The 25,785-nt window shown below is 40.7% G+C and overlaps 1 protein-coding gene across 1 annotated transcript in view; it reads right to left on the bottom strand.

Annotated features, from left to right (window-relative positions):
- ENPP3 (ectonucleotide pyrophosphatase/phosphodiesterase 3) overlaps positions 1-25,785 on the bottom strand; it is a 174,498-nt gene that overhangs the window by 90,342 nt on the left and 58,371 nt on the right. The window contains exons 5-12 of the mRNA XM_063443233.1: positions 23,458-23,518; positions 20,869-20,966; positions 18,403-18,482; positions 15,832-15,951; positions 14,928-15,037; positions 13,928-13,993; positions 13,751-13,823; positions 12,242-12,350 (exon numbers count right to left, since the gene is read on the bottom strand). Of these exons, the coding sequence (XP_063299303.1) occupies positions 12,242-12,350; positions 13,751-13,823; positions 13,928-13,993; positions 14,928-15,037; positions 15,832-15,951; positions 18,403-18,482; positions 20,869-20,966; positions 23,458-23,518 (717 nt within the window). The remainder of the gene's footprint in view (positions 1-12,241; positions 12,351-13,750; positions 13,824-13,927; positions 13,994-14,927; positions 15,038-15,831; positions 15,952-18,402; positions 18,483-20,868; positions 20,967-23,457; positions 23,519-25,785) is intronic.

The following is a 25,785-nucleotide window of genomic DNA, read 5'->3' as shown; positions in this document are numbered from 1 at the left end:
TGTATGAGTGCAGTGTGTGTGTATGAGTGCAGTGTGCGTGTATGAGTGCAGTGTGCGTGTATGAGTGCAGTGTGCGTGTATGAGTGCAGTGTGCGTGTATGAGTGCAGTGTGTGTATGAGTGCAGTGTGTATATGAGTGCAGTGTGTGTATATGAATGCAGTGTGTGTGTATGAGTGCAGCGTGTGTATATGAATGCAGTGTGTGTGTATGAGTGCAGCGTGTGTGTATGAGTGCAGTGTGTGTGTATGAGTGCAGTGTGCGTCTATGAGTGCAGTGTGTGTGTATGAGTGCAGTGTGCGTGTATGAGTGCAGTGTGCGTGTATGAGTGCAGTGTGCGTGTATGAGTGCAGTGTGTGTATATGAGTGCAGTGTGTGTATATGAATGCAGTGTGTGTATATGAGTGCAGTGTGTGTATAAGTGCAGTGTGTGTGTGTGTGTGTGTGTGTGTGTTGCAGAGCCTTGGTGGGGGGTTTGCAATTTTTTTTTATTATTTTAATTTTTATTATTATTTATTATTATTATTATTTTTTTATTATTTAATTTAATTTTTTTTTTTTTTATTCTTACTATATATATTTTTCGTCCCCCCTCCCTGCTTGATATATGGCAGGGAGGGGGGCTCTCCTTCCCTGGTGGTCCAGCATTGGTAGTTCAGTGGGGGGGAGAGGGGGGCTGGCAGAGCTGTAACTTACCTCTCCTGCAGCTCCTGTCAGCTCCCTTCTCCTCCGCGCCGTCCGTTCAGCTCTTCTGTCAGCTCACACTCTAAGTCTCGCGAGAGCCGCGGCTCTCGCGAGACTTACAGTGGGAGCTGACCGAGGTGCTGAACGGACGGCGCGGAGGAAGAGGGAGCTGACAGGAGCTGCAGGAGAGGTAAGTAAACTCTCTGACAGCCCCCACAGCCCCAGTCTGTATTATGGCAATGCAAATTGCCATAATACAGACTATTGACTCGAGTATAAGCCGAGTTGGGGGTTTTCAGCACAAATAATGTGCTGAAAAACTCGGCTTATACTCGTATATATACGGTAGACCACCAGCACTGATAGCCTAGAGTGGGGATCATACCACTTCACACCATAATCTATAGGCTCCAGTACATGTGAGTGCACATCTTTTATAGCTATATATTTTAATATTGAGTTTCTATATATGCACTATGTATCTCTGATTTCTCCTACATATATAGACATATAGAGTCTGTACTCAATCATATCCTTAGGTGGGGATTAGTCTGCCCAAGCATCTAAGTTGGAGTAGCACTTAAGCTCCTTTATGATTTTATATATACACACCCGAAGGACATTTCAGTCAGAATACCTTGTGTGCTGGCTCAGGCCGTACCAAAAGCTGGTACCATCATGCAGGGGATTGGGGACATATCCAACAGCTCTCCACTTGTTCCCACTGATTTTCACAACGACTGCGATGGCCCCGCACCTTTTTATGATGTGGCACATGCACACCATTAGAATTAGAGCGTTTTGGGGGCGTGGACACAATTTAAAGAACACAGTATTTAAGGGGAGCCCAGGGAAAGTCCCATTGCCCTGTTGTGGTTCTACATAGTCCCAATAGCATGTTTCTTTGTATCGTTTTCTCAGATTTTTACTTTTGCCATTGTTTGACGATTCTACCATCTGTATTCCTTTGACCTTGGCTCTTGTACTCTCGTTGTTACTGATTTCTGGCATCCCTGACCTCTGCTTGTTTCTACTATTCTCTGTCCTTGTGACGTTAGTCCGGCCATTCTAAGGTCCGATATACGTTACTATTCTTTTACACTCTGCGTGTAGGGTCCCCAAATATTCCTGACAATTTCAAGAGCTGCCCCTCCCTCTTTGTTTTAATCTGCTTCTCTACGGGACAAGAGAAACCCGGATTTGGTGACCTAGCTGCCCTTTGGACTGTACTGGACAAGTGCTGAATATCCTCTTGCTTTTATTCATCTTCCTGTCCGCCCGCATCTCCCACGCCTCTCCTTTCTGTCAGTCCCTACATTGGCTTCCCATAAAATATAGGGTTAAATTTAAGATCCTGGTACTTGCTTACAAATCTCTACACAATGCTGCTCCGGCCTACTTATCCTTACTAATATACAAATATATGTCCCATCAAGGCCTTACGCCTAACCTCTGTTGATACTCCTACCTCTAATGCTCGCGTTAAAGACTTCTCTAGGGCTGCACCATTCCTATAGAACGCCTTCCCCTCTCTGTTAGACTTTCACCCAGTCTTTACTCCTTCAAAAAATCTTTGAAAACTTACTTTGTCAGGAAAGCATATCAATTAAGGTGTCCATGCCGCTGTCCTCTCTCGCCTTGACTACTGTAATCTGCTTTTCAGTGTTCTTGCGTGTTCCCAACTTGCCCATTACAGTCTATAATGAATGTGGCAGCAAGGCTCATCTTCCTAGAGGAGTGCATGTAATTTTTTTATATAGTTATTTTACCCCATTTTTTTATCATTGTATTGTTTATCAATAAAAGTACTTTTTTATTGTACTGGTTTGCTGCTATATTCCTGTACTCCATATCCTTGGCGGGGATAATACCACATAAGCCTGTTGGACAGAGCAATCAGTATTTGCTCTATCAAATGTGAGTAGTTTTTATCTATTTCATCTTATTTATCACTTTTTACAGTCAACACTATTGTAGTTTTATTTTCTCTTTTACTTATATACCGTATATATACTCGAGTATAAGCCGACCCGAATATAAGCCGAGGCCCCTAATTTTACCAAAAAAAACTGAGAAAACTTATTGACTCGAGTATAAGACTAGGGTGGGAAATGCAGCAGCTACTGGTAAATTTCTAAATAAAATTAGATCCTAAAAAAAATATATTAATTGAATATTTATTTACAGTGTACACACACTGTAAATCATTGGCGGATCCAGGGGGGGGGCAACGGGGCAATTGCCCCCCCCCCCCCGAGATTCTCCCCTGCCGGCTAATGCAGGGCTGACATTGCCCAAGTGCCAGCCCTGCATTGTGCCTGCAGACCGGGAGGGAGATCAGTGATCAGTGATCTCCCTCCCCCGTCCGCAGGCACATTACTGACAGCCGACCGGCAGGGGAGGGAGAGAGGACCCGGGAGCTGTTACCAGCAGCTCCTCCGGGTCCTCCTCTCGCGAGATTTGGAGCGTTGCCGCGGTTACCACGGCAACGCTCCAAATCTCGCGAGAGTGAACTCTAGCCCTGGAGCGCGGGCTAGAGTTCACTGGAACCACTGGACCACCAGGGATTCCCCACTGGGACCACCAGGGATCCAGAAATGTCCCCCCTCCTCCTCAATAAAGGTAAGAAGGGAGGGGGGACATAATATATTTTATTAAATACATTTTTTTTTTATTTTTTTATTAAAAAGCCTCCCTTCCCTCCTCCCCTCCCCCATACACACTGCCCCCATACACACTGCCCAACATACACTGCCCCCATACACACACTGACCCCATACACACTGCCCCACGTACACTGCCCCCATACACACTGCCCAACATACACTGCCCCCATACACACACTGACCCCATACACACACTGACCCCATACACACACTGACCCCATACACACACTACACACACTGACCCCATACACACACTGACCCCATACACACACTGACCCCATACACACACTGACCCCATGCACACACTGACCCCATACACACACTACACACACTGACCCCATACACACACTGACCCCATACACACACACTACACACACTGTCCCCATACACACACTACACACACTGTCCCCATACACACACTACACACACTGTCCCCATACACACACTGTCCCCATATACACACTGTCCCCATATACACACTGTCCCCATATACACACTGTCCCCATACACACACTGTCCCCATATAAACACTGACCCCATACACACACTACACACACTGACCCCATACACACACTGACCCCATACACACACTACACACACTGACCCCATACACACACTGACCCCATACACACACCACACACTGACCCCATACACACACTGACCCCATACACACACTGACCCCATACACACACTGACCCCATACACACACTGACCCCATACACACACTACACACACTGACCCCATACACACAAACACTGCCCCCATACACACAAACACTGCCCCCATACACACAAACACTGCCCCCATACACACAAACACTGCCCCATACACACAAACACTGCCCCCATACACACAAACACTGCCCCCATACACACACTGCCCCCATACACACACTGTCCCCATACACACACTGTCCCTATATACACACTGTCCCCATATACACACTGTCCCCATACACACTACACACACTGACCCCATACACACACTGACCCCATACACACACTACACACATTGACCCCATACACACACTGACCCCATACACACACTACACACACTGACCCCACACACACTGCCCCCATACATACACACACTGCCCCCATACACACAAACACTGCCCCCATACACACAAACACTGCCCCCATACACACACTGTCCCCATACACACACTGTCCCCATACACACACTGTCCCTATATACACACTGTCCCTATATACACACTGTCCCCATATACACACTGTCCCCATACACACACTGACCCCATACACACACTACACATATTGACCCCATACACACACTGACCCCATACACACACTGACCCCATACACACACTGACCCCATACACACACTACACACACTGACCCCACACACACTGCCCCCATACATACACACACTGCCCCCATACACACAAACACTGCCCCCATACACACAAACACTGCCCCCATACACACAAACACTGCCCCCATACACACAAACACTGCCCCCATACACACAAACACTGCCCCCATATACACACTGTCCCCATATACACACTGTCCCCATATACACACTGTCCCCATACACACACTGTCCCCATACACACACTGTCCCCATACACACACTGCCCCACACACACACTGCCCCACAAACACTGCCCCATACACACACTTCCCCCTTACACACACTGACCCCATACACACACTGACCCACAAACACTGCCCCACATACAAACACTACACACACTGACCCCATACACACACTGCCCCCACAAACACTGCCTCCATACACACACTGCCCCACAAACACTGTCCCCATACAACACTGTCCCACAAACACTGTCCCCATACACACTGCCCCACAAACACTGCCCCATACACATACTGCCCCGCACACACTGCACACCTATACACACACAGTGCCCTACACACCCTGCTGCCCCCCCATACACACATTGCCCCAAACACACACACACGACCCCCCCATACACACAGTGCCCCCCATACACACACTGCCCCACACAGACATACAGTGCCCCCCCATACACACACTGCCCCACACAGACATACAGTGCCCCCATACACACACTGCCCCCTAACACACACACTGCCACCCTTACGCACTCACACTCACTTCACCGCTCACACACACACTGCACCTTTCACACACACTTCACCCCTAACACACACCACTTCTCCTATGCCCTATATCCCAGCAGACCCCAGGTAAGTTGTCAAACTGTTCTTAAACGGTATGACTACTTACTCCGGGGTGGGATCCTGGCACTACTGGCACCATAACTACTACACTGAGCTGTAGTGGTTATTGTGCTAGGATTATTTTTTTTAAATAATCTACAAGTGCCCCTCCCGAGATCAGGCTCTGGATCCGCCACTGCTGTAAATAAATATTCAATTAATATATTTTTTTTAGGATCTAATTTTAGTTAGAAATTTACCAGTAGCTGCTGCATTTCCCACCCTAGTCTTATACTCGAGTCAATAATGAATGCAGTGTGTGTGTATATGAGTGCAGTGTGCGTGTATGAGTGCAGTGTGTGTGTATGAGTGCAGTGTGCGTGTATGAGTGCAGTGTGCGTGTATGAGTGCAGTGTGCGTGTATGAGTGCAGTGTGTGTATGAGTGCAGTGTGTATATGAGTGCAGTGTGTGTATATGAATGCAGTGTGTGTGTATGAGTGCAGCGTGTGTATATGAATGCAGTGTGTGTGTATGAGTGCAGCGTGTGTGTATGAGTGCAGTGTGTGTGTATGAGTGCAGTGTGTGTGTATGAGTGCAGTGTGCGTCTATGAGTGCAGTGTGTGTGTATGAGTGCAGTGTGCGTGTATGAGTGCAGTGTGCGTGTATGAGTGCAGTGTGTGTATATGAGTGCAGTGTGTGTATATGAATGCAGTGTGTGTATATGAGTGCAGTGTGTGTATAAGTGCAGTGTGTGTGTGTGTGTGTGTGTGTGTGTTGCAGAGCCTTGGTGGGGGGTTTGCAATTTTTTTTTATTATTTTAATTTTTATTATTATTTATTATTATTATTATTTTTTTATTATTTAATTTAATTTTTTTTTTTTTTATTCTTACTATATATATTTTTCGTCCCCCCTCCCTGCTTGATATATGGCAGGGAGGGGGGCTCTCCTTCCCTGGTGGTCCAGCATTGGTAGTTCAGTGGGGGGGAGAGGGGGGCTGGCAGAGCTGTAACTTACCTCTCCTGCAGCTCCTGTCAGCTCCCTTCTCCTCCGCGCCGTCCGTTCAGCTCTTCTGTCAGCTCACACTCTAAGTCTCGCGAGAGCCGCGGCTCTCGCGAGACTTACAGTGGGAGCTGACCGAGGTGCTGAACGGACGGCGCGGAGGAAGAGGGAGCTGACAGGAGCTGCAGGAGAGGTAAGTAAACTCTCTGACAGCCCCCACAGCCCCAGTCTGTATTATGGCAATGCAAATTGCCATAATACAGACTATTGACTCGAGTATAAGCCGAGTTGGGGGTTTTCAGCACAAATAATGTGCTGAAAAACTCGGCTTATACTCGTATATATACGGTAGACCACCAGCACTGATAGCCTAGAGTGGGGATCATACCACTTCACACCATAATCTATAGGCTCCAGTACATGTGAGTGCACATCTTTTATAGCTATATATTTTAATATTGAGTTTCTATATATGCACTATGTATCTCTGATTTCTCCTACATATATAGACATATAGAGTCTGTACTCAATCATATCCTTAGGTGGGGATTAGTCTGCCCAAGCATCTAAGTTGGAGTAGCACTTAAGCTCCTTTATGATTTTATATATACACACCCGAAGGACATTTCAGTCAGAATACCTTGTGTGCTGGCTCAGGCCGTACCAAAAGCTGGTACCATCATGCAGGGGATTGGGGACATATCCAACAGCTCTCCACTTGTTCCCACTGATTTTCACAACGACTGCGATGGCCCCGCACCTTTTTATGATGTGGCACATGCACACCATTAGAATTAGAGCGTTTTGGGGGCGTGGACACAATTTAAAGAACACAGTATTTAAGGGGAGCCCAGGGAAAGTCCCATTGCCCTGTTGTGGTTCTACATAGTCCCAATAGCATGTTTCTTTGTATCGTTTTCTCAGATTTTTACTTTTGCCATTGTTTGACGATTCTACCATCTGTATTCCTTTGACCTTGGCTCTTGTACTCTCGTTGTTACTGATTTCTGGCATCCCTGACCTCTGCTTGTTTCTACTATTCTCTGTCCTTGTGACGTTAGTCCGGCCATTCTAAGGTCCGATATACGTTACTATTCTTTTACACTCTGCGTGTAGGGTCCCCAAATATTCCTGACAATTTCAAGAGCTGCCCCTCCCTCTTTGTTTTAATCTGCTTCTCTACGGGACAAGAGAAACCCGGATTTGGTGACCTAGCTGCCCTTTGGACTGTACTGGACAAGTGCTGAATATCCTCTTGCTTTTATTCATCTTCCTGTCCGCCCGCATCTCCCACGCCTCTCCTTTCTGTCAGTCCCTACATTGGCTTCCCATAAAATATAGGGTTAAATTTAAGATCCTGGTACTTGCTTACAAATCTCTACACAATGCTGCTCCGGCCTACTTATCCTTACTAATATACAAATATATGTCCCATCAAGGCCTTACGCCTAACCTCTGTTGATACTCCTACCTCTAATGCTCGCGTTAAAGACTTCTCTAGGGCTGCACCATTCCTATAGAACGCCTTCCCCTCTCTGTTAGACTTTCACCCAGTCTTTACTCCTTCAAAAAATCTTTGAAAACTTACTTTGTCAGGAAAGCATATCAATTAAAAGGTCAGCTTTTTTTTCCCTGTACCCTGATTTCTCTCTTGCAACTGTCATCAAAACAAAACACTAAGTAAATACTATCCTAGCAACCTACTTTTTTACCCTACCTTAACCTTTTTGTGTCACTATACACCACTTCCTCTAGCATGTAAGCTCATTGAGCAGGGCCGTCAATCTCTCTGTTCCTGTGTGTCCAACTAGTCTAGTTACAAATGCGTGTGTTAATCAACCAATTGTACAGCATAATTTGTTGGCGCTTTATAAATAATAATAACCTCAGTTAGCTGTTTTTAAAATTACTCCCAGTTAGGGCAGTTTATGTATTTTTATTTCTCAGGTTAGCAAAGTCAAGGGATTTTATTTTTATCTTTTTTTTTTCTCTCCCAGTAAGAATAGTCAACGTTTTTCACTTTTTCCCCCTGTTAGGATAGTCTGGGTATTTTTTTTTACTTTTTATTTTTCATCCCTCTTTGTATAGTCTTATAGTCTGGATGTTTTAACTTTCAACTCCCTGATAGGGCAGTCAGGGTAATTGTTTGATGTCCACACAAAAAGTAAAATCAGCTCCATGGATTCAGAAGGTCTCCTCCAGTGTCCTTATGACAAAAGCCACAGGATTTGTCCTTATCACCCTTGTAAAACCTAAGGTGCCCCCATTTATAAATTGCCTTGGTGGTGACAGCTTTTGATACTAGTAATGAGTATGTTGTGATGAGAAGGATTTTTTATCATTATTTTGGGTCTATTCTTTCTGATAAAGACACACATGCTATTATACTAAACTAGAAATTATAACACAGCAATTTAGGGTGCAATCATATAAGGGGTCAGTTACATGGGGTTTTCATGTAATCTCTCACTTGTTTTCATATAAATTTGTTTAAAACTGGGCATCTAGACATGAGAAAAAAAAAGGTTAATTTTCTTTATACACATTTTTATAAAATGTATAGCTACTCTATAATTTTTTTTGAGCTAACTTTAACTATTCTTTTATTCATTGCATTCAAAGCTATTTGTTCCACTGCCTTCGTATACATATTGATAAATAATGATACTAACTCTATAAATAGAAGTAATATTAAACAAATACATTAATTTAAAAAAAGTCACAAAATCTATTTTATGATACACATAATGAACTTTGTGATTATATATGTTTAGTGAATTAGAAAATTGATTGATGAAGAATTTTATGGATTATTATTTCTGTCATTCTTTGTGGATTTATTTTGTGACATGATAAAGTTAATGCTTAAGTAAAAGACATTTTGATATCTCTTTTTTTGTGAAAAAAATCAATGCTTTATCTAAACGATTTTACAAAATTGATTGTTATTGACAAAATGCCATGTTCAGAAACAATTATCACGTCTAGTTCCTGATGATAACAATGTGTTCAGTCTGACACCTAAAAATAGTATGCAAGTTACCATTAGTAGAACTGTTCTGTTCCTTTTATTCCAGAAAACTGATTCTTCTAGAATAGTTAGCACACATTCTCACCCTGTAAAAACTACACAAGAGGAATTGTCATTCAACATCAAGTTGCAGTGAGTTGAAAACAGAGCTGCAAGATCTTGGATAAAACCGTCAAATTGCAGCTATAGCTCAGTTGGGAATTTACTTAATGTTGGTTGCAAATGCTGTCGGAAGGTACTTCAAGACTTAATTGGCCCTTTTGATGACCCTTCCTTCTAGCACAGGGGTGGGCAAAAGGTATGTCCCCTGATGTAGAACTGCAACTAGCATCATGCTTTGCCATTCTTAATGCCGACAAAGAATTGTGTCAGCTGAAATTCTGCAACATCTGGAGATCTACCTTCTGCCCAGCCTTGTTCTAGAACCTGCAAGGTACTAGAAAAAGGCTGGGCAGGAGGTATCCTAGCGCAAACTAGTGAAATAGCAAGGGGCCAGAGTAGGAACTACCAAGCAAGCTCTAAGAACTCTGTAAGATTCACTTTGTCGCAGGGTTTTGATACGTTTTGTCTATTTTTTGAAAACATTCTAAGAGGTAAATTGCTCACACAACTAATTAAAATAAAGGTTTGGAATGGGATGTTTATGTTATTGCGTTAAATGCTTAAAGGTAAACTCTAAGCACCATATCAGTTACTGTGATTTATTATGTAGGATCTCCCATGCGTGCTCCTTGCCTTTGCTAACTGACCTGAACCCAGCAATGCAGGCTTAGCTTATTGGTTGAGAGCCATCAGCTGACACTCTCAGCCAATGCGTTGGCCATGCACTGCATGGCTTAGCTTAGTAGAGCTATTACTGAATATTACCTGTTCTACAGACTTATTGGGATTATATTTTGTTTTGTTCATAGACACCATGGGCAGCATAGCATACTTCAGTACTGTATTTAAACATTGGTTTGGCAATAGACTGTGTTTAGTTGGAGCGCTCTGGTAATGTAGGCATGTGATCCAAGATTACATCCCAAGGTATACTTCAGTATGTTTTCTCTATCTGTATGCAGAACTAGTTTAGATCTAGGATATATGCTTCGTTTAGTTATGCTATCAACCCTCCTTGGTGTACAATGTTAATGGAGGTCTGACCTTCAGTTCATGCTGGTATATGGTAAGCATACAGAGTTATATATGCAGAGGTAATTCATTTTAGATTTTGCTTTTCATATTTAGTATCTTTGACAATGTACTCTTTTTGCTTCCCTTTTTTAATCTATTTTGTAGTTGTGCAATGTATTTGACATTACTAGCCCTTTCTTCTTGCATTGTATTTTCCTCTCTATTAGACTAGGTTAAGCACGCTATTTAGGTGACATCCTTGTGTAGAATAGCTTTTGGGCCCTCTAGTCCAACTATTGTACAGAGTAGGGCTACACTTCTTAAAAGCCCTATTTAACTTCTTATATTATTTATTAGTGTGCTTTTATCACAGTGGAAGCACAGTAAAAAGGAGTTTTGACTTGAATAGTACTGGTGCCCTCTAGTGGATGAAGTAGGATTATATTCTGTACACTGTATTGTGCCATAGTTACTGTGAAAACTACACCCATTTTACTACGTTTTCATTTTCACTTGATTCACTCATTTCTGGGAACCCAGATTCTTTTGCAGTATAGTACCTTTTTTTTTTTTTGTTTTAATTCTTTATTTTTGTAGTGCTTAGAATTACAGACACGTTTATAGCGCCACGAAAGCAGATATAAGCCAATAGAGTAACACAAGATATTCAGTAACATGGCAAGCATTAACAGCACAATTTTTTTTTGAGAGGTCAGATTGGTAGGACTGTCTATAATGTTAGTGACATCCCTACTGATAACTACATGACGTAAAATTAGACAGTTTGAGTAAACTTATAAGCTTTTAAAGATTAAACGTAGTTGAGATCTACGTGGGTAGTGAGGCCTCTAGGGCTGTGTAGGTGTGTGAGCATTTTGGATAATAGTGTCAGTTGCCTTAGACCACGTGTGTGAGATTATCCAGGGACTTGGATTGTTAACGAGCATGAAGCACGGTGTATTGTAGTTGCAAGCATTATCAGTGTGTACCTTTTTAATTAATAAATGTAATTACCCTGTTCCTCCTATTCAGACAGACAGTAAGCGGTTACAGCTGTTTGTTTCGCTAAGAATGTACATGCACACCTTTCTTTGTTATATCAGTGATGTAAAAGACATAGCAAGGAATGTTGTGGTGACAAGGACCTGGATTGCAGAGGGCCTAGAACCATCTCCTACAACTCAATTTCCTAATGATCTAGCAGCAAAGAACATAGATGTAGCCTTCATTTATAATCATGAATCACATTACAGTCTAAGGTTTCTGATACGTGATGTCATAGCCTGATGCTGTAAGAATGTAACAGGGAGGCGTAGAGATAGTAACCAGTGAGAAAAGTGTGGCAATTACACCGATTTCTTACCTACCCCGACTTATTCACCACAGACTTGTTGTTTGTGTATGTATATTTAGTGTTGTATATCTTTGATTATGATAGATATAATGTTCAAAAACCAATATTAGGTGCAAGACACTTAAATATTAAGGTGCAATAGATATCAGCTGCACACATGTCACACAACAGGCAAAATTCAATTAACAAACCAAATATTATGAAAAATGTAGACATACCATGATCAGCAAGAATAATCAGGTTTACACAATTATGTAGGTTTCTCTGTTTAAGTCCATCTAATAACATCCCCATCGTCCTATCGGCAAGTAACAAAGCTGCAATTACCTAAATGAAATAAAACATATAAAATAAAAAGTAAATAGAACAAAATCAAGAATATATGTTCAGTATGATCAAGTGGTGTTTTTTATTTTCATCAGTAAATAGCAGGTTGAGATTTGTAAAATCTCAATAATAGAGTTAGTAGTATGGTATATGTTAACCACTCAATTGGAAATAGGGACTCCACTAAAAAATCCTCAAATGTGCAAAAAGAAAGGGTTAATATTAGATAAAATCTAATAGGTATCCAGGAGTACCTACTCCTGGATAGCTATTAAATTGTATCTAATATTAACCCTTTCTTTTCATCAGGTTTATTTACTAAACAGTAAATAATTTGTGAATTGAAAATACAGTCATATAATTTAGGTCACAATGAGTAGGAATAACTTTGCTGCTCCATCTATAGAAAAAAAAATCAAGTACACAGCAGCACTTTTAGCTGTATTGTACTGCATGCTGCACAAAATTCACAATGCTAATAAGGAAATGTAAATTCTGCATTATGTTCCTCAAAAAGGTTTGACATGATAAATGCCTCTTTGCGCCATAATGGTATGTGCTGTATCACACTATGTCTAGTTTGTCTTTCCATTAGGTCACCATTTGATTCTTCTCACACTACGTGTATACACAGGTTGTATCTTATATCATGATTTGCACTTGTGGTGTCACGTACATTTATCAGAAATCCTACACTCTTGTTTGTTTAGTTTAGTAATTGTAGTCATCAATGAATTGGCTGCTGTTAGATAACAGATTGTATTTATTACTTACTAACATGCACTATTTGTAAAACATTATTTTACACAATTTCTTTTGAACAATATCAATTTGAACTTTGATGTCACTGATTACCACTCCCTTTACAATCAGAGAAAATAAAGTGTGAGCAAAGTAGACACTCTACATACACTAAAGCATGGGCCCTATGGAGAGGATTGTGATTCTAGTGATTATGATATCAGTCATCGTGTTCTAGTTTTAATGAGAGAGATCACATATAGGCTTTTATGAGAAGGTGCACCTACATTCTTAACACATGGATAACTGAAAATGTTAATTCTTTACATTAAACATATATGAGATAGTTCCCCTTGTCATTTCTATACATTAAGTTATTTATGTCTTACAATCTTCTTGCTTTAGATTAGCATTTTCTGTTTTAAAATGTGCATTATCATGTTATAAAGAATGATTTTGTAAACAAGGAGTGTTGCATTAATAAATACACTCTTCTCCAAAATGTCAAATACATGTAGGTCTTCCTTTTGCTTATATATTTGTGTGATTATGGCTTCAATTTAATAACAGCAAATAGTACAAATATCATGTGGTCAATAATATTCTATTTTCCCTCATCAAGGATATTACATCTAGACAAAAGCAAATTTTGAACTTACACCTCCACTAACTGGTCCATATGAATGGCCTGAAGAATCGGGTTCCTCGATGTATAATGTATAGAAATCAGGCCTAAATAATAATATGAAATACAAATTAGCAATGCAAATCTTGTAATTAGCAAAACATTTATTTCTTAAGGAGACATGATTAGCACACTAGGGTTGGGAACATACCGCTTATCTTTTGGTAGATCAAGCCACTCTAATATGCGAGTTACTCGTTGCTCATAAATGACAGAACTAAAATAATACAAAAATGACAAAAGGTAAAAAGAATAAATCAACATATGTTTTAAAGCTATATTTAGATTAAATTTATATTCAAGTGTTGTACTATATATCAATTTTAATCCAATTCACATTAAAAATATGAGTCAAACCATACAATATTTAGAATTGGTAACATTGATATAATGTCCAAGAGCTACATGGATGTGACTAAACTGATTTAGTTGTTATGAAGCATGTAGTCTTCCTTTAAATAAGAAAAGAAATCAAACTGAGAAGTTAAAATTTTTCTCTTAAGGCTAAACATGACTGTTGGCTGACCTCAGATAAATATCAACCCCCACTGTAGTCACAAACCAGCAGTCTGATAATGGTAGCAGGAAGAGATACTTATGGCTTCACATAAACATCAGCCATCATTCTGGTAACAGTAACAAGAAGTGCAATCCATGACCTCAGAACAACTCACACATAATACACCACTGAGGTTATACAGCAGTGGCAGCCATTAACATTCTCATAATGGTACCAGAAACAGATACTTTTAGAAAGGGGTATACTGAAACTTATATATATATATATATATATATATATCCCCACATTCATTTTTTCAATTTTTAGAATTCAAAAACAGTATTACAGAACTACATTAAAATCCAGCGTGATTGTGGGATGAAAATAGAATCACTTTCTCTCTGTAAGCCAATAGAACATGTATAATTCATGAAATATCGAGTGTCAGTAGCAGAGCTAAGAAACTTAATTCTCTTGGTATAAATACTGTCAAAAATTGTTCCGGGCAGACAGGTGTTGATTATTGTTAGAATATAGCAATCATTTTAAATGACTCTTCATGTTTGGCTTACAATTACCAGATGTGTGCAGCAATTATCCTATATGCACGCAGAAGTACAGTTTCTGCACTATTGAATTCACTGAAGCTTACCTGTTGAACAGTTCATACAGGTTTGGGTAAGAACCATTAACTGCGACATCTGATCCAGGCCAAAAGAAAGTGCCAGCTTTCCGTCCCTGATACATGGCTGTCAACCAAATCTGTAAATTGAATATATACACATTCATTCATTCTATTCAGTACCTGCATATGGACCAAGAATGAAGTAAAGTAACAGGAAGTAAAGTATTCCTAAACCAAACAATGTCCATTCTTTAATTTTAGTTGTTAATAAAAAACAGATAAGACACGTTCATATTATGGATGCTTTCTCAGTTAAAGGTTAAAAGAGAAAGCTATCAGCTATCAGAACAATGAAATGAATGCTTGTGCCAATCCATTGCAACTGGTTCAAATAGTAAATAGTAGTGATGATTTCTTAAAGGGACACTCCAGGCACCCAGACCACGTCTGCCCATTGGAGTGGTCTGGGTGCCAACTCCCACTACTCTTAACCCTGCAACTGTAATTATTGCAGTTTTTTTATAAACTGCAATAATTACCTTGCAGGGTTAACTCCACCTCTAGTGGCTGTCTACTAGAGAGCCACTAGAGGGAACTTCCTGGCTCATAGCACAGGAAACTTGTGCTAGAGCGTCGCTGGACGTCCTCACGCTGTGTGAGGACCTCCAGCGTCGCTCAATTCCCCATAGGAAAGCATTGAAAATCTGCCTCAGGTAAGTGACTGAAGGGGTTTTACCCCTTCAGCAACTGGGGATTGGGGGGGTGGGAGGGAGAGGGAACCTGTAGTGCCAGGAAAACGGGTTGTTTTCCTGGCACTGGAGTTTTCCTTAAAAAAAATTCTACTATCAAAGAAAGCAGACATGGGAATATTCTGACCTTAAAAGTGGCCTAGCTCGTGGACGAACTTCATATAAATGCAAACACAACATACCGGTTGTCCTTGCCACCAGGATGCATTGAATTTTTCATTCCCAGAAAGAGTAAAAATCTTGTTCAGGTTGACATCATACATGTTGTTATCAATGATACCATTAGACTCTGGATACAAGCCCTAAGGTAGGAAATACAAGTAAGTATGTGTTCTTGTTCTGAAATTAAATCCGCTACTTTTTTTTAGAATACATCCAGTCAAGTAACAGTTGCATTTGTTTTGAAAAGCTACTCTGTATAGCCATACCTCAAGACAGAGTGACAAAACATTTTGTGCAAATTCACACATCAAAATATAAATAAGTAAATAATCAATAATGATATATACAGACATATACACAGCATCTTGAAACACTGGGTTTCCAGAGCGCCCTACAAGATATGAGATGAGAACTAATTTGTTTCCATGTTTAAGTGTCAAATGAGCAATGCTTTAGAATGTGGTAAGCGTGAAAAGTGCCTGGTAGTCTTCCAAGTAGTTCAAAAGAACGTGTAAAGAGGTCACTAGTTGTAAGTTTTTTTTTTTTGTGATTTCCCAACAAAATTATACATGTGATTGAACATGCTAAATGAACCTATAAAATAGAGTAGTTTTAATCATTTCTGATCTTAAGGAAAAACTTGGATAGGGAGAACAAAATTCCCTGCATGGAAACAGGATGGTGGTCGAGATATTGCTGTATTTTGATCAAGCCGATTGTCTTTTGTATCTTTAATTCTCTTACCAAGTTCTTTATATCTACTTTTACTATAATTTTCATCGTACTTTTTGTAGTGTGTGTGTGCAATCACAAACTTTTTTTCCACATGTGTCTTTAGGGGATGGTCTTACTGGCGAGAACCACAGAAAATTGATAAAATGTAGATGGGATGATATTGGGCTGAACTGGTGATAAATGCTTATCTCTTTACTGCCCTACTTGCAGAGTGCTGGAGGGTTTCAGCTTAATTGGGACACTGTTAGCCCATTGTAGCCATTGCATTTATTTGTAGTCTCACAAGTCACCCTACTATTTATTTATGTATAAAATATTTTACCAGGAATTATAGATTGAGATTTCTCTTGCCAAATTCTCTAGTGTACTGGTGTTACAGACTAATGTAACCGCAGCTGGTTCCCCTATTTACCACTATAATGTCTGAAAGCATAGAACTTAGCAGGGCTAACCATACAGATATCTTAGCCATAATTTTATATAGTTAGTAAGAGATCCTCTATTTAAAATATATAAATAATTTAGAATGCAATATAAAATAAGGATTGTCTTGGAAGCAATAAAGTTTTGTCTTTTTAGATATTTATTATTTTAATTATATATATTATATATATTATATTTATAAATATAGACATAAAATCTATGACAATAATTTATAGCAGAGTTTATAAGATTAAACTAGATGCTTGCAATAGATAAACATACTTTGCTGACTTACTAGTCAGAATCATGTGTACGTCCCCTCTTTTATTCTGGTTGATTGGGCAGCAAGAGTTTGCTGAAACTTTGGTGTGCATGTTTCGCTCTAAGTATGCTTTGAGCTTAGCAAGCATCGGCGAAACTCCATGCATAGATAGTTAGAGATGAACATAGCATACAGAGACATGGATAAGTCATGGCCTCAGTTGTCTGCTGTGTACTTGCTTCTCTATACATGCACAGAGTGCCACCAACACATGCTGTTTTTGTTTGAGCTAAAGCCCAGGGTGCTTTATGAACCTTGCAACACACTCAGCTTATAGTATTCTATGTTCATCTTATAACTTCTTTCATTGTTCATGTGATTTATTCTAAAGTATTGATTTAGCATGTGACAAGAGTTACCAAAAGATCTCAGAAAGCCAACCAGATGAACAGTGGAGTTATTTATTAAATATAGAGTGGTTTGCAGATCTCAGCTTTGTAGATGAAAATTTGCTTTGCCAATGTCAACCCAACTAGACTGTCAGTTCTAAAGAGCGCTTCCTAATTTAAATGGATGTTTATATTTCATTATCACATGGAAACAAACTGAAGGTCACTACCGGGTTGTGTTGTCTGAGATATCAGATCAGGGTATCTGAGCATATAGAAAAAAAAGTTACCTGCGCTCTTTCCCAATTCCCTATGTATATTTAAACAAATGGAGGTTATTTACTTACTCCAATGGCCATTAGAGGGAATGCCCACCTGCCACGTCAATGCAAACCTCTTAGGTGGGTCTTACACTAACCATTCACCTTGCTTCCCTGAGCTTCTGGCAGAGATACCTCTAATGATGAGTACAGTATGTATTGTGGTTGATGTGTACTATGGTCGTTGCTGCCGCCCTAGAGTAGTGGGATATTGAGTGCAGGACTTGTTTTTTGTATTTGTATCTGAGCATATAGCCAAGATATAGAACTAGATTGTGGATAATTCTCAATCAGTTATAGACATGCATACAGTACCGGCAAGTTTAGCAGTTGCATGCAATGCAAGAGCTGCCTATTCCTGCATTCATATTACTTTTTAATAGTGTACCTATAGTGCAACGTAGACAGATGCATTTCAATTACATACAAGAAAATAGCGAATAGCATTGGCTGCGAACTTACTGTAACAATAGTGTAATGGTTTGGAAAGGTTTTGGTTGGATAAACTGCTCTCATATATTTTGAATGTGTTCCACAGTTCTCTGCAGTCAAAACAAATGTGTGTTAAATTAGTATTTAATCAAAAACATCACAAATGCATTTAATAAATCTACTTTTTAAGGGAAAAAATAATGACTTCACATTAATTGTCATCAATTGACCTTTATTACGGGACATGCTGGTCTTTAACCCCTTAAGGATCAAACTTCTGGAATAAAAGGGAATCATGACGTGTCAGACATGTCATGTGTCCTTAAGGGGTTAAAATACAGTAGGGAATCCCAAAACACAGTCTTCAAATACACATAGGAGTGTTTCTCTTCCCAGTATTAGAATAGTTACATAGCTGAAAAGAGACTTGCGTCCATCAAATTCAGCCTTAAGTTATAAGTAGTTATTTAGCCTTTAGTTATAATAAAGAATCTTCCTGAGTTTCTCACTCAGGAACTTGCAGTAGGCTATAAGGCATATTTTACCTGCATTTGGTTCACAGATCAAGTGAGAAGAAAGTAACCAATAGAGATAAAAAGTTTAAAAAAAATTTTTTATATATATATTTAGTAATTATATAATGTATACATATAGATTATTTTTTTTTTTTTACTGCATTTCCTTTTTCCCTCTATTGTGCACCATTTACTTGATCTGTAAATAAAATAAACATTTAGTGGCTGTCCCCTAGTCATCGATCAACTTTTTTTTCCATTAATCATCTTTTTTTTTTGGTCACCACAGCAGAACTCTGGATCCTGAATTAAATGAACATGCTTGTTCATTGTGTGAGTCGTTTAGTTATACGTCCGTATGGCGCTTCAAATATACTGAATTTGGATGACCCATTTATCTGCCTAAGTTTGGACAAATTGCATATTGGTAAAAAAACGAATTCACAAGTCTGGTCCAGAATATTTTATAGGCTTCATTGCAGTACAGAGGAGATGAAGTACCGTATATACTCGAGTATAAGCCGAGTTTTTCAGCACATTTTTTGTGCTGAAAAACCCCAACTCGGCTTATACTCGAGTCAGTGTCTGTATTATGGCAATTTACATTGCCATAATACAGACAGGGGGCTGCAGAGAGTTTACTTACCTCTCCTGCAGCTCCTGTCACCTCTCTCCTCCTCCGCGCCGGTCTGTTCAGCACCTCGGTCAGCTCCCAGTGTAAGTCTCGCGAGAGCCGCGGGGTCATAGTGCGGCTCTCGCGAGACTTACAGTGTGAGCTGACAGAGGAGCTGCACGGACCGGCGCGGAGGAGAAGGGAGCTGACAGGAGCTGCAGGAGAGGTAAGTAAACTCTGCCAGCCCCCCTCTTCCCCCCCACTGAACTACCAATGCCACTGGGCCACCAGGGAAGGAGAGCCCCCCTCCCTGCCATGTATCAAGCAGGGAGGGGGGACTGAAATTTTTTTGGCTCTGCATTTGTGATTTCGCCATCATAACTTTTATGCATACAGTCCGGTTGAAGGATTTCCTTTGCTTTGGAAGACATATATGTTGACATCACCAAATGTAGATTCTCATAAAGAATCATTTTGTTTCCACTAATAAGCCTAAGAGTGGGAAGATGTATGTTTTACCACACGTTTTCTACTGTTCCTTGGAAAAGCTTGGCTAATAACCTTGTTTATTTGCAAATGGATCTGATAATTCTGTCTTAACTCGCTCAGATTTACTTTAACAGAGTTCATAATTTCCACTTCATTTGCCATCCACAGCAAAAAAATTGAAATGTGTGGGTGAAAACGCTGTATAATAATAATATTAAATAATAATAATAATAATAATATTAAAAAAATAATAATAATGAAAAAAAATAAAAATAAAATAATAATAAAAAAATATATTAAAAATTCCCACCCCCCACCAAGGCTCTGCATCACACACATACACACTGCACTCATACACATACACACTGCATTCATACACACACTGCACTCATACACACACTGCATTCATACACACACTGCATTCATACACACACACTGCACTCATACACACACACTGCAGTCATACACACACACTGCATTCATTATATACACACACTGCATTCATTATATACACACACTGCATTCATTATATACACACACTGTAAATAAATATTCAATTAATATAATTTTTTTTAGGATCTAATTTTATTTAGAAATTTACCAGTAGCTGCTGCATTTCCCACCCTAGTCTTATACTCGAGTCAATACGTTTTCCCAGTTTTTTGGGGTAAAATTAGGGGCCTCGGCTTATATTCGGGTCGGCTTATACTCGAGTATATACGGCTAAGTACAATGCAAGCAATAATGTCACTACACTGTACAGTTTGAAATCTGGGTAAAAAATCAAATTATTATAAAGTAGAATTGCACAGATAAGCAATTCAGCTTAAATAAATGTAATGTAAATGTAATTAAAATAAAAAAAAAATGTATACTCACTTAATTTTTCAATGTTTGGCATTAAATAACCCCATGTTTGCAGGTATTCAGCACGGAATCCATCCAATGAAAAAAGGATAACAGGTGGGAGGTCAAAACTAGGGAAATACGAGACAAATTGCATTTTTATGCTTCAGAAAGAAAAAAATTATGTAAATGAATAAAAGGCTACATTATTATTGTTATTATGATTTATATAAATTTAGTGAGGCTTAACAAATGCTGCACCATCTTAGAATCTTAGGTCTAACTTAAGGAACAAGTCTACCCCATTACAACTTCGGCAGACTGAAGTTGTTAAGAGGCCAAATGTGTCCTGTTGCCATCTTACCTTCAGGATCATTTTGCATCTGTCTAACCCCAAAGTGAGTCCTCCATTGCCCGACACTGCTGCCACCCAGTTTCCTTCCTCTCTGCTGTCATAGTATATGGAAAATTTAGTCAGGCTGATGCTCTCCGCCTATGACTAACCTTCCATTGAGAGAAATACTACAGACAGCTGTACATACAGTTTTTAGAGGAAAAAACTCCCAAACCATCATAATAATAATAATAATAATAATTAATATAATAATGATTATTATTCTTTTGGTTTGGGATTTTTGTACGATTTTTGTTTAGAGAGCATGTGTATATACCTCACACATAGTTACTCTGGCTAATACTTTAGGAGATATCCTTTCTCCCTTCATTCTCCATTCTCAGTTTAGACTGTGAGAACTCATTCACCTCTGGCAAAGTATCTTCTGAGGAAATGAAGTTAGAGTCTATATAACATACTCTAGACATCACTTTTATCTGTATATCCCATTAAAAGTTAATTTTTAACCTCCAACCAGGACTACAACCTCCCTTAGAATGATGGTATATGCATTCAAAGAGTACTCTGTTTTTAAAGGAACACTGGGTGGCACTAGTGTTTGGGTATCATTTTGAACTTTTTTCCCTGGCTGGAATCATGTTTAACTCTGTTGTGAATCTTGTCTTTTTCAGCTGCCCCTGGCCGAATCACAAAAAAGCAATAAAAAAAAAAAAGAAAACCTGCCCTGCAAAAATAATCAAAATAATCTATGTACGTCCACGACTGACTATTCGAGGCAGGAAAACTTTCCAAGCAATATTACCCATTGAGAGGCCATAAGTGTATGGGCCCCAGCCATGGGCATCCACAGGGGGGAAGGGGGGACACTTGCCCCTCCCCACCCCTGCATTTTTCAACTTGTTCTGCTAATTTTCATGTGATATTGAGAATACAGTGCAATACCGGCGCCGGCCAGTAGGAGAGAGACATGGATAGGAAGCTACATCTTACCCCTGACTGTCTCTGACTGAATCCGCAGGGGAGCAACACATGCAGCCAGCAGAAACAGCCTACAGATCAGGTAAGTGAGGCATATGGGGGGCAGAGAGAGCCTACAGATCAGAAAAGTGAGTCATGGGGGAGGGGGTCCGAGAGAGCCTACAGATCAGAGAAGTGAGGCATATGGGGGGCAGAGAGAGCCTACAGATCAGAGAAGTGAGGCATATGGGGGCAGAGAGAGCCTACAGATCAGAGAAGGGGGGGCTAGATCGGGGGGGGGGGGCTAGATCAAGGAGGGATCGAGGGGGAGGAGGGGGCAGAGATAGCCTGTAGGAGAAGGAGCAGAAAGGGTCTGCAAGAAGCAGAAAGATCAGAGAGAGACAGGAGCAGAAGGGGGAGCACAATAAGCAGAAAGTAGCAGAAAAAGTAGACTGTCAGAAGAAAAAGTAGACTGTGTCAAATGAAGGAGAAGAAAAGGAGATTGGAGCAGGAAGGACAAGTGAAGTGAACCCTCCACTTTATTCTGGACACCACATCATAAGGCTTTGGTACCTGGGCCTGGCAGGGAAACTTTGGACCTTCTCATCTCCCTAGCTAAAAAAAAAAAAAATATCAGTGTTAATGTGTTCACTTTTATTTACTGAGTGTCAGGAAGCACAGAGGGCCGCTGGGGAGGGGTGTCGCTGATTGGCTAGAGCGGTCAGCTGGCACTTTAAGCCAATCAGTAGCTCCCCATTCATAAAAAAGTAAACCATTTTTATGAACCGGGAACTAGCGATTGGCTTAGAGCGTCAACTGACCACTCTAGCCAATCTGTAGCACCCATGCCTGACTTCAATCTGCTCTGACACTCCGTTTCAGAAGCGGAATACCACTGAGCGACCTGGAAATCTGGAGCTGGAGGAAGTCTTTGGGGTTAAATTATTTGAGAGCAGTTTAACCCCTTAAAGGAAAGAGAGCACCTAGGGGCTACCTGGCATCATAGCATTTTAATTTAGATGAAGTTGTTATGGTGACCAGAATGTTCCTTTAATTTGCTTAAAGGAACACTATAGTGTCAGGAATGTATTCCTGACACCATAGTTGTGAAAATGCTATTCACCCTGGCTTTATGTGATAATGACTATGCTCCTCCCCTTCATGACACTGTCAAAAAAGGACCAAGCATGGATGTCATTACAATTATGCCTCCCCCCGGAAAAATTCCTGCGGACGCCCATGTATGACAGCACTATGATAGCAAACCTAGAAAATACGACTAATCATGTAATGTCCTGTAATATACTTACCCTTCTGGGCACTGGGCATTAGTACTGGTTTCACATTTATCTGCTGCCCAGGGCGTGTCACCTGTAGGTCAAAAAAACTAATTTACCACATAAACAATTCATACAGAGCAACATGCAAAAATATACACTGTCCAAATGGGAATAATTATTTGAGAAACAAAAATTGGTAATATAAAACATTTTGATGTGATCTTTCCCCAATAGAACAGTATGTAGTTGTTTGGAGGAACTATGTGTAGTCTCCCCAAAGGTAAAAGTGACTGTAATTCCGCCTAGAGTTAATTATGCCTTAACCCCATCTTCCAAATGTCCCGTTCATTTATATTATTTTTTTTTTCTTCCAGAAATTAGAGGTGGCTGTTGTATTAATCATAGGATCGACTAAAATACTGAAGTACACCAATATAAATCTGTATGCAGAAAGAAGTGTAGTCCAACAAAAAAGTATAGTGGTTGAGTATGGACCAGTTGATTTGGCACTCTCTAGCCCAGTCTACATAAGGCTAAAGGTGGTTCAGTGGACACCATATGGTTTTCAAAAACATCATCTAGTAGCCTGTAAAATTAGTGGGTATCATTACCTAATAACCCAAATAGCAAAAAACATGAGTTGAGAAGGTTGACCACCATATATATTTTTCTAATGCAGTGTAAAGGGAAACCCAGCCACTTTCTGGTTTTAGCAGGGGTTCTAAAAATCACCAACTTTTAAAGGGATACTATAGTCACCAAAACAACTACTGCTTCATGTTGTTGTTCTGGTGAATGTAAACACTGCCTTTTCAGTGACGTTCTGCATGAAGATGCGGAACATTCCTCATATAGATGCATTGTATTCAATGTATATCTACGAGGAGGTGCACACTGGCCAGTGCAGGATTTTTCTCTGCAACCCATCTGTCTCCTTGGCTGAGAAAATCAGAATTGATGATCTTGGACAATCCAATAATGCTTTCCCAAGGAGACAGACGGGGGGGGGGGGGGGGTTACTTACCTTTGTAGCCACTCCGGTCAGCTCCGTTCACCTCCCCTGTTCAGCTCACTGTCTAAGTCTACACAGACTAAGTCCCTCCCTCTTTCTTCTTACCCCCCTCTCTCTTCTTACCCCCCCTCTCCTTACCCCCCTCCCTCTTCTTACCCCCCCTCCCTCTTTCTTCTTACCCCCCCCCCTCTTTCTCCTTACCTCCCCTCCCCTGTAGCGTGGCCGAGCTGCTCTGCGGTCCGCGGTGCCTGGCCGGAGTGATAGGAAGGTGCACACTGAGTGTTCACCTTCCTGTCAGTCCGGCCGGGTACAGGAAACAGAAACTCCTGTTCCGCGTGGAACAGGAGTTTCTGTTTCCTGTGCCCGGCCGGACTAACAGGAAGGTGCACACTGAGCACCCTCCTATCACTCCGGCCAGGCACCGCGGACCGCAGAGCAGCTCGGCCATGCTACAGGGGAGGGGAGGTAAGAAGCTGCAGCTGCCTGAGGCTCTTAAGAGAGTGCTCAGGCAGCTGCAGCATTTAAAGGGGCAGCCGGGCCCCCTGATGGCGGGCCCCCCTCCCGGCCGGGCCCTTGGACCATGTCCGAAGTGCCCGACCGGTCAGTCCGCCCCTGTTTACAGTGTAAAGAAATACTGGGTTGTACAACAATTAGAGTGGCTATTAAAGGGACACTCCGATACAACTTTAATGCATTAGATAGATTTTAGCCTCATTAATATGCTGTCATTTTGCATTTTTGGTTATAGGTTTTGTGTGTGTGTATATATATAAAATGTTTTGCAGAATGCTGCACCATAAGCCTGCCTCTTTAGCCACAACCCCTAATTCCAAAGAAATAATTCCTTATCAATTATATGCACACAGCTCAGCCATTGACAGTACTGAATTATCTGAACAACAAAACAACCTGCATTAGAAGGAGAGGACACTTGGACATTTGGATAAGGATATTACTACCTGTATATAGCTTCTCTAACTGTCTGAAGCTAGGTTGTGAATTAAAAGCAGCTCACTTGGTGCGGTTGGTGAGACTAAGTGCATACCTTTGGTATGGAAATCTTTTTGGCATGAGGGGCGTGGCTATGAAGGCAGGCTTCTGGTGCAGCACTATAAAGTTTTAAGCATACAGAAAAAATACAGCATTTTAATCAGGCCAAAGTCCATCAAATGTATTAAAGTTGTATTGGTGCCAGAAGTGTCCTTTTAAATGAACACTATAGTGCCAAGAAAACAAACTTAGTCCTAAGGTCCCCCCCTCCCCCCCCCCCACCCTGATGACCCCCCTCCCGCTGGGCTGAATGGGTTAAATCCCCTTCAGCCACTTACCTTTCTCCAGCGCCGGGC

The sequence above is a fragment of the Pelobates fuscus genome, chromosome 2 (assembly GCF_036172605.1).
Source record: "Pelobates fuscus isolate aPelFus1 chromosome 2, aPelFus1.pri, whole genome shotgun sequence".
Classification (NCBI taxonomy): Eukaryota; Metazoa; Chordata; class Amphibia; order Anura; family Pelobatidae; genus Pelobates; species Pelobates fuscus.
This window is presented reverse-complemented; position numbering and strand designations above follow the sequence as displayed.